This window comes from Aythya ferina (assembly GCF_964211825.1).
Source record: "Aythya ferina genome assembly, chromosome: 17".
In the NCBI taxonomy this organism is placed as follows: Eukaryota; Metazoa; Chordata; class Aves; order Anseriformes; family Anatidae; genus Aythya; species Aythya ferina.
The window spans coordinates 4865527-4874371 of record NC_140316.1 but is presented as its reverse complement, the minus strand read 5'-3'; the positions used below and the strand labels follow the sequence as shown (position 1 = coordinate 4874371).

Here is an 8845-nt window from a genome sequence, read left to right as displayed (position 1 = left end):
TCATAAAAAGGCTCTCTAAGTAGGTCAGACTTTGCAATTTACCTGAGGAAAATATATTTAAAAAAATATTTTATTTCTACTTAGCACTGCCTTTTGATGCTATCATGAACTAGTCTTAAGTCTGGAACTGTAATTAAGGTACTCACTTCATTCAAACAAAGTAATTCCTTTGGTGTTGTGCATGTTCCACTTCAAGTACGGCAGATATCAAAAGTCTGTTAATTAACAAAGATGGTTGAAAGGCAAAATAAAATGTTTTTTAGTGTTTCTGGTTTGGAAATAAGACAAAGTTCTTCTGAAGTACTTAACATTTGAATGTAAAAGCCAAATCTTTATCCATGAGTCACTGTAAATTCTCTGATCTGATAATGTCAAACAGTGTGTCTAAATTGATAGAAATGACATTTAAAAACTTCAAAATAAATTTAAATTTTCATTTAAAGGATTTGCTGTTTATTTAAAGTTAACTCTTACTGGGAATGTATTTTTAGTCTGCAGGGGCAAAGTGTGGTGGAAGCAACAAAATGTATGGGTTTGATTTCGCTATCAAATCTTGTGCAGAAATCTTGTGCAGAAGGCAGGAGGAAACAATTTGTTTAATGTTAATATTGACAGTGCCTGTTTAATTTTATTACCTTCTTTCTCCTTCCCCCTCCCCCTTTTTCACTTATTCATGCATACTTAATTGATTTCAAGACATTTCCCTTCCTGTTTAGGTTAACTGATCCATGTTTACAGTTCATGGATTACAGTCATCCTTAGTGCAAGTCTGCAATCTCCAAGAGCCAAGTTATGAGGACTGCTAAGTAAAATATTTCTTGTGGTTAGCGTTTGGTTGAAGAACATGTCTGTCTTCTAAATTGAAGACTGGCTAGTCAATGTTCTGATCGTTTAGAAGCCGTAGGTGTGCTGCGCTACAAATTAAAAAGTAGTAAGTATTCTGAAAGTTAATCTTGATGAAGTAAGGTTTTTAAGTCAGTCTAATAATGAACTTTAATGTGTACATACCACAAGCTTCCAAGAGATGCCTTCAAAATGTTTTTATAGCTTTCTGTATATTGAGAATTGTAGAGTTCTAGTTGATATATCTTGTGTCCTGTTCACCACCCCTCTTCCAGTAGTTACCAGATACTAAACATTCACACTTTCCCATTTTCACTATGATGGTATTCTTGAGACAACAGAATCTGGCCTGTCTTTTTGGACAATAGGGAATCTTAAAATAATAAACTTGGCTCAAAAGTGGAAATAGTGTTTTGACAAAAAGGCAGGCTTGTAATGTAGGAATTCTTTCATGAATTTGTAGGCAACTACAACTGCCATATGTTAGTTTTTAAAATCACAGTAACCAGTATGATTTAAATGTCTGAAGGTATTGTCATATAAAGAATGTGTCCTGCGAAACTATACAGACAGTATAGAAATCCAGTGAATCTAAATTTCTGCACCTTATTGAGGTATATTTGGTACTTTCTTCGTCAACTTGGAATCAAGGCTATATGAAGGCTACTTTACAAGGCTGTGGTAGTGTACGATCTTCTCTAATTTCCCTTCTGCACCCTGCGAGGCAAGGTAACTCCTAGCATGCTTAAATGTAGACAAAAATTATGGGGAGTTAGTTGTGTTGAGGTAGCCAGTTAGAGAATTTTTAAGCACTTGTATAACTGAGAGATTACTGGGAATATGACAAATCTTACAGAAAGTGCAAGTGAAACTTTTTAGGAGGATTTAATGTGTTCTTAAACTGGAAACTATAATGAGATTAGTGAAGTATTGTCAAGTGCTAATTTCTGTAGCTTGTACCAATTCTTCTTGTTTCAAGTGTAAAAAGATGTAATCTAGCCAGGCTTAGTAACCCAGCCTTTGTTGGTACAAATGGTTTTATGTGCAGAAAAATGGATGGATGAGTTTCTGAGGATACCTGAATGAAGAATTTAACTTCAAAATAGTTTTTGGTGCTCATCAGAAAACATCATGTACTTAACAGGTAGTTAAGTCTATTTTTAAGACTGAGTTTATTATCATAAAAACAAATTTGAAGTAGTTCTTTATAAATTATACATTATTTTGGAGACTATACTTTTTTTCTTCAGGCGTAGGATTGTATCAATGACACAATATGTCTCATTCACAAGTTGCTGACAACCCCAACTTGCTGTATTTTAACACTGTAAATGGTAATTTTCCTGTGCAATAAGGTAGCTTGTATCAAATGCATTTTCTGTGATACTAAAACCTCAGAAAATTAAAATTCTTCTCAACACTAAGCAGACATGAGAATGTTGTGGATTCTTAGTGATGCAACTTGCTCAAGAAATGCTTGTATTTTACGTACAAGAGTACAAGACTGAACAGTTGGTCCAATTTTGGTCTAAATGTCTTGAAACTGACTTGAATAAAAGTTGAAACAATTAAGTGGAAAAAAATGAGGGATTAATCTGTGTATATATATCTTCACTATGGAAAGAACTGTGGAGAGGATATGCCCAAGATGATGAGAAGGGATGAGTTCTGGAGACAGACCAGCTCTTCTCTTGCTCTGTGTCGATGGTGGGGAAGCATTTGGTTCAGAAAGTATCCCCAGCCTGGGCTGCCTTTCCTGCCTGTGAGGCAGCACCTGCAGCTCAGACCAGCTGTACCAGCAGTAGTGTGGATTTCCTGGGTTGAGAATTCATCGGGTCCAGAAGGTGGATGCTGTGTTCTATGGCTAATGAGTTGTGATGAACTCTGACATCCCCATCTAACATTTCAAGAGAAATGCTATGCCTTTTGCTATTTCATGTTCCAATGTGTTCACTTGAATAACTGAATGGAAATGTTAAATGCTAGTATAAACTTTTTTTTAACAAAAGTTTAGAAAACTCCATTTGATATTTTATTAATGTTGAATAACTGCAACTATTTGTGTAAATACTGAGATGGGGGATTATAAAGCTGACATTATTTTGATCTCCTGTACGGATTGTCAGCAGCTTTCCAATGTGGTTATTACAAAAAAAACCAAAACCTCTCTCTTCCATCTGAAATGGAAGGCTTCATAGCCTGTGTTTATGTACTTCTGTTCCCAGTATGCCTGTATATTCTGGCTGGTCATGCTTGTTTCTGGCAAGCTGTATTTTCTAAGCTGTATCTGGCAGCTAGTATCTTAATTCCTGATTAGCCAAACTGATTTCAAAGTGTCTTTTAAGTTGGAATCTTGTCTATGCGTAAGCTTGCACTAGTTAATTGGTGAGGTGTTTGTACAGGTGTGTTGTGTTTTTTTTTTTAACTCTTGCCTTTATGATGGTTTCTGTAGGTTTTAAAATCCTTCCAAATTAAATTTAGCTAAAATTACTCTTGCTTTAAAATAAGACGAATGATCCGGTCCTTTGCTAACCCTGACTAAATCTTTGACAATATATCGTTTTCAGAGTCAGGAGATAATGAAAACTAGCTGCAACAGATCAGAATTATTTTGTTTGGTGAAGAAAAGTTTGAAGTAATCAGCTGTAGAGTGGATTGTACATGTAAGTGATTTCTCAGACTGTAGTTTAATTGAAAACAAGATGCCCTCTCAAATGAGAAGCTTGTGCAATTGCATAGTAAGGAAATATTAAAGTTGTGAAAATGGACATGCACAGGAGAAAAAAAAACATTTAAAGCTGGATAATAGCTAGAGTTATTAGTATCTACAGCAATAAGTATCTTAGAGATTTATACTCATGCACTTTTTCAATAGGCAAATTTAAGTATGGAGTGTTTTTGTCCACTTCTGCCACATCGGACACTAGACACTTAAGACCTTTTCATATTTGAAAGACTTTTGAGTGTAAGTAGTTTGCTACAGTCTCCTGGTAAAAAGGCAACCTATGTTAGTTCCTTAAAGTATTTCTATTAAAAATAATGAAGTGTTAATAGTGAAGCTAGAGTTTGTGGTATATAGTTATGTTTTTAACCAACATAATGACAAATGTATTAAATACAGAGACCAGTTTCTAGCACAATTCTGTATTAAGTACATAGTACTGCAAACATCTTAATTTTGCAGGTGTCTGCCAACTTGAAGTATTTCATAAGCATTGTACTCTTAACTTTTGTTTTCAGCTTTAAGTCCAGTTTTTTATTACTGTCTATCAGTCTTCACTCTGCTGACTTATATCAGATAATTCATTGTCATGTAGATACTAACTGTTGTATCAAGATGTGCATTTTATTCCTGAAATAAGTTAATGATGTCACAAGCTCTTGTCTATTCATACTGTGCTGGCTGTCTTCATTTCAAGCAGGTAAAAGCATACAGCTTTCTAATGTTGTTTTTCCATAAAAGCCATTATAGCTATGTAAGTATCCAAAAAAGATGGTTTGGGTATTAAAATGACCAAATAGCTTGTTATCTTTGGAGGGTATTTCACAAGAATATTCTACAAGGTGTAATTAATGTTACATTGCTTCACATTATTGGTTTTAATATCTTAATTTCTTTGCTAGTATGGTTGGCTTTCAGAGTTTCAGCAGCATCATTTGGAGTAATATTCCATGCTGGCAGAGGAGAATTACACTTTATAAATCGTTTTATAAATCGATAGGTTGTGAATCTTAAGCCATTCAGATGCCTATGTTATTCTGAGTAGCTCCTTGTGGGAATCGCCTAGGAACTCGTGTGTCAGTAAAGTAATCTAAACCTCATAATAACTGTAAGTTGACATGCCCCATCACTGCAGTTGGGAAGTGCATGTTACACGAGTTCTTCTATCTCATACGTCTTAAATGAATCCTGTTCCATGGAAAATGTTGATGTGAGATTTCTGTTCAGGCTACTGTTAATTTCTTGATAAATCTAGTACTAAATAAACTTGAACAACTCAATGAAAATGGTCATAATAAAGTTCCAGTGAGTAACGTAGTGGGCCTTGTTTGTACCCATAAAAAGCCTAGCCGTGCTTGGACTTCTTGCCTGCACTATGTTGTGCCTGGTGACCCAAGTGTCCTCTGGTTTGGGCACTGTAAGTTTAAAAGAAAAACAGCATTTACTAAACACCTGATTGCTGAACCTTCAGTGACCCTGAACACTTTGCAGATCACTGGTACTGCACAGGCTGGCAAGTACATTTATTATGGTAGCAAGTCCAGTAAGAAAAGGAGAATGATTTATTCTGATCATTGTTTAATGACAACAGCTAATATGAGCTGGGAGCTAAATTGCCTAGTGACCAGTAAAAGATGCCAGGGATTTTCAGTACTTGAAAGTGTGCAAAGTAAAAGGATTTTTTTTTTATCTGTTTAGCTGCTTCCCAGCTAGTGTTGATGTCATAATTTCATATGAAAAGTGCGTGGCAGTCAGGCTTTCCTGATGCTTCCTCTGCCATGTGTTTTCTTTTGTGTTACGAGCTTTCAGAACGGTACCCTTGCACGTGTCTCCAACACAACTTCTGTGGATGGCCCTTTCTCCTTGAGGATAAAACCTCAGAGTAAAATCTTACAAAAAGACATGCAGTTACTAGCCAGACTCTGCCAGATTATTTTTAAATTGTTCTTGGTAGCTGTATTAGTTCTTTGGGTAGTCATTAAATCTTTTTCCAACTCATGCTGCCATCCCTGTTTACCTCAGGGCTGCCAAAACCTTCTGGCACACTTATCACGTAGCGTGAATCCAGAAACTACAGTCCATGAAATAAAGCTGTTCCAGAAGAGCAGTTCTGAGACATGCCTGTTCTGCTTGAGTCAGGTCCTCCTCAGGCGTTGTTATTGCTTGAATCCTAAAGTGATCTCCTGGCTTTCGATATACTTGCCTTTTAATACTGAGACTGAACATTGCTCGGCAGTGCTTTATTCTGTCTTGAAAGTAGGTGTTTTCAAGAACTGGAACATTAGTGGGAAGGAAATCAGTGAACTGGGGGAATTGTTGGACCCCCCAAATCCCACCAATTTGTTGCTTTCTGATAAGTAATCTGCAATGTGCAGCACACACAGAAATCATCTCGAAACACATCTCTGCCTAATACTGCCTTGTAACATGGAGCCTCTGAACCTTCTTTTGAAAATGCTGGTTCTGCATGACACACTGTTGCACAGATAAAGTATCTGGATCCAGAGGATGACTGTGCAGACCAGGCTTGCACTGTGATCTTTAAGATCAAGTAAGGTTTGGAGATGTGCCCTTTTTGTTGCTATGAAAGCTACAACTCTTAATCCCATACCACATGCTCACAGTTATCTTTTAGTGTCCTTCCCTGCAACAGTGTTGCATGACTGGAGGACTAAAAATAATAATAAAATCATATTTGCTTGCTGCTAAGTACCTCTCTTCATCAGGTGATTGGCTTGAAATACTGGCCCTCTGAGTGGGGCTGTTATGGTGAGGCTGTGGAGATGCATTCGGGTGCCCAAGTGGTAGGAAAGCCATGCTGTAGGGTGGAAGGAGCAGGAACACTGAGTCCTGCCTGCTTGCAAAACTGCATTTGAGAACTAGGCTTTCTAGCGTGGTGAGAATCCCTACAGGAAAAATACAACTGAAGGTAATGAGGTGCAGAGAACAGAGTGGGAATAGTCTTCCTTAAGTGTAGCTCCTGTGTTCACATCAAGGGATGTTGCCATCCTTTGTGATAACTTGCTACTTTTCAGAAAGGCCTTGTCCTTAGACAGAATGAAATTTTAAATAAATCTCCAACCTCTAAATATGTACCTTGAAAGGTACTTCTGGAGACCCTATTGCATATCCATGCTGAAAATGCAAATCTGACAGCCACTTGAGCGGGGAGATAACTTCTTGACTAATTTTCAAGCCCTAAGAAATGTAGTAGAGTAAATCTCTCACTGTCCATTAGAGGATGCTAACCAAACTTCATAAGCTGTCTATAATACTTCATGTAACGTTTTCCAGTTTAAAATGAAATCAGTGTAAAAATATCAGGGTTCTGTTTGCAACTATGAAATTTTTCACCAAGAATGTTGGCTGAACGAGAAGGAGGACAGGGCCTGAACTGATGAAAGTGATGAAGTCTCCGCCTGGTTTCTGCAAATAGTGCTAGACTGCAAGGTCTTTTGGGGAAGTTCATTTAGAACCAACTTGTGATAGGGGTGTATTAGGTGTGCTCCTGAAATGCATCTTCAGGTTAAGCTTTATTCAAAAGGAATGTAGCTTTGTACTTTGAGGCCACACAGCAACATGCATCAAACCACGGTACATGAGGGTGACAGAGATTTGCTTCCAAAGTACACTTCTGATCCAACTTCATATGCCGGTGGATTTGCACCTGAAGGCTTTCAGGTTAGTATGCAGAGTCTGATTCTGTGTAAAGTTGCTGACCTTTTGATTAGTTGTGAGCATTTTAAGAATCATTTATTTCAATAACCTGGCATGACAGTGAGGAGTGAAGCGCAGGAAATAATGTACCCTAGGCATTCAAAAATAACCAAGTTGTTTTCCTTTCTTTACCTCAAAAACCTGTTTGGAGCTCATTTTAAGTTGCCTCTTGGCTTTAGTCCCTTTTGGATAAACCCTGGCATTTTTAAAGTTGTTCTCAGAGGGCTGAGAATACTTATTGGGGTGGGGGGGAAGGGGGAAGAGAGAGCAGTTACTAGCAAAAGCAGATTTCACATAACTATATACCTTCAGGCTGGAACTTGCTGGATTTGCTTATATTTAAAGCTGATGCTCACAATTTTATTGCAAACCTTGCAAAGCGGAGAGCCTGTACTTGCTTTTTTGTTGGTTTTTTCTTGTTCTGTTCCAAATACCTCGAGGACTGTAGAGCTCACCCAAGTCTCTTAAAATGGTGATTGTTAATGTCTCTCCAGAACAGGAGCCGGGTGCATACCTTGTAAGGTAAGTTTACTTTTCAGCCCCGACAGAAGCCGTGAAGGTGGCTTTCACTGTCTGATGCAGTGGGTGCTTCACAGGCCTGTTGGCAGCTGCAAAGGGAGCCTGACTGGGTCTGGCTGCAGCTCCTGGGCTCGATGCGTAAAATTTCCGAGTGGCCTCGCACCCTTCCCCCCTGCGAGGCTTTCCCGGTGCCTGCGCAGAGCTGCCTGCTGCGAGCGGAGGAGCCGCTTTGCACAGCGCTCTCTAGAAAGCCTTTTCGCTGAACTTGGCGATCTTACCTTAAAGCACCTCTTTATTTCTGCCTGCTGGCGCTCGGGGCTCGCTGCGGAGGGCAGCAGGGCGCCTGTCGGGCCGTGCCGCTCCCCGTGCCCGCAGCAGCAGCCCCGGGGCCGCCCCGCAGCCTCTGGGGGCGCCCCCGGCCCCCTCCCCCGAGCTCGCTGCCGCTCCCTCCTCCTCCACCCTCCCACAAAGAGCACGGCGGCGCTCGGCCGGCCCCTTCTCCCTCCTCCTTTCCTTTCCTCTCCTCTCCTTCCCTTCCCCTCCCCGAAAAACCCAGCGCTTCCCCTCGGCGCGGCGGCCGGGTGCCTCGGGAGGGGCCGTGCCGAGCCGAGCCGCCCGCAGCGCTACCTTAAGGGGCTGCTTGACATCAGCCGAGGGGCCGGGCGGCGGGGGTGGGATTTCCTGTGCTGGAGGTCAGCCGGCCCGGTTCCCCCCGCCGGTTCCCCCTCCCCGCCCGTGCCGGAGGCTGCCCGCGTCCTCCCGGCTCCCCGCTCCCGGCTCGGCTCCGCACAGTGATGTGTAAGCCACAGGATGCCCAGCAGCACCGGCAAGAGGTTTAAACCGACGAAATACATCCCCGTCTCCACAGCGGCCGCCTTGCTAGTGGGTTCGACTACTTTATTTTTTGTTTTCACGTAAGTAACGACGCGGGGCGAAGGGGTGGGAGAGGGGGGAGGCCGGGCTCGGCTCCTCCAGGCCCGGCTCGGCCCGGCGCGGCTCTGCAGGGGCTGCCGCTCGCTGACAGCCGGAGCCACCATTTCGCGC

The 8845-nt window shown here is 41.0% G+C and overlaps 1 protein-coding gene across 2 annotated transcripts in view; it reads left to right on the top strand.

The window, feature by feature from the left end:
• The first annotated feature begins 8263 nt into the window (after window positions 1-8263).
• ZDHHC8 (zDHHC palmitoyltransferase 8) overlaps window positions 8264-8845 on the top strand; it is a 115007-nt gene continuing 114425 nt past the window's right edge. Inside the window, exon 1 of one of the 2 annotated variants that reach the window (XM_084539224.1) lies at window positions 8264-8715. In XM_084539224.1, coding sequence (XP_084395350.1) covers window positions 8612-8715 — 104 coding nt within the window. In that variant the 5' untranslated portion in view covers window positions 8264-8611. The remainder of the gene's footprint in view (window positions 8716-8845) is intronic. The other variant, XM_084539223.1, reaches the window with a different exon arrangement.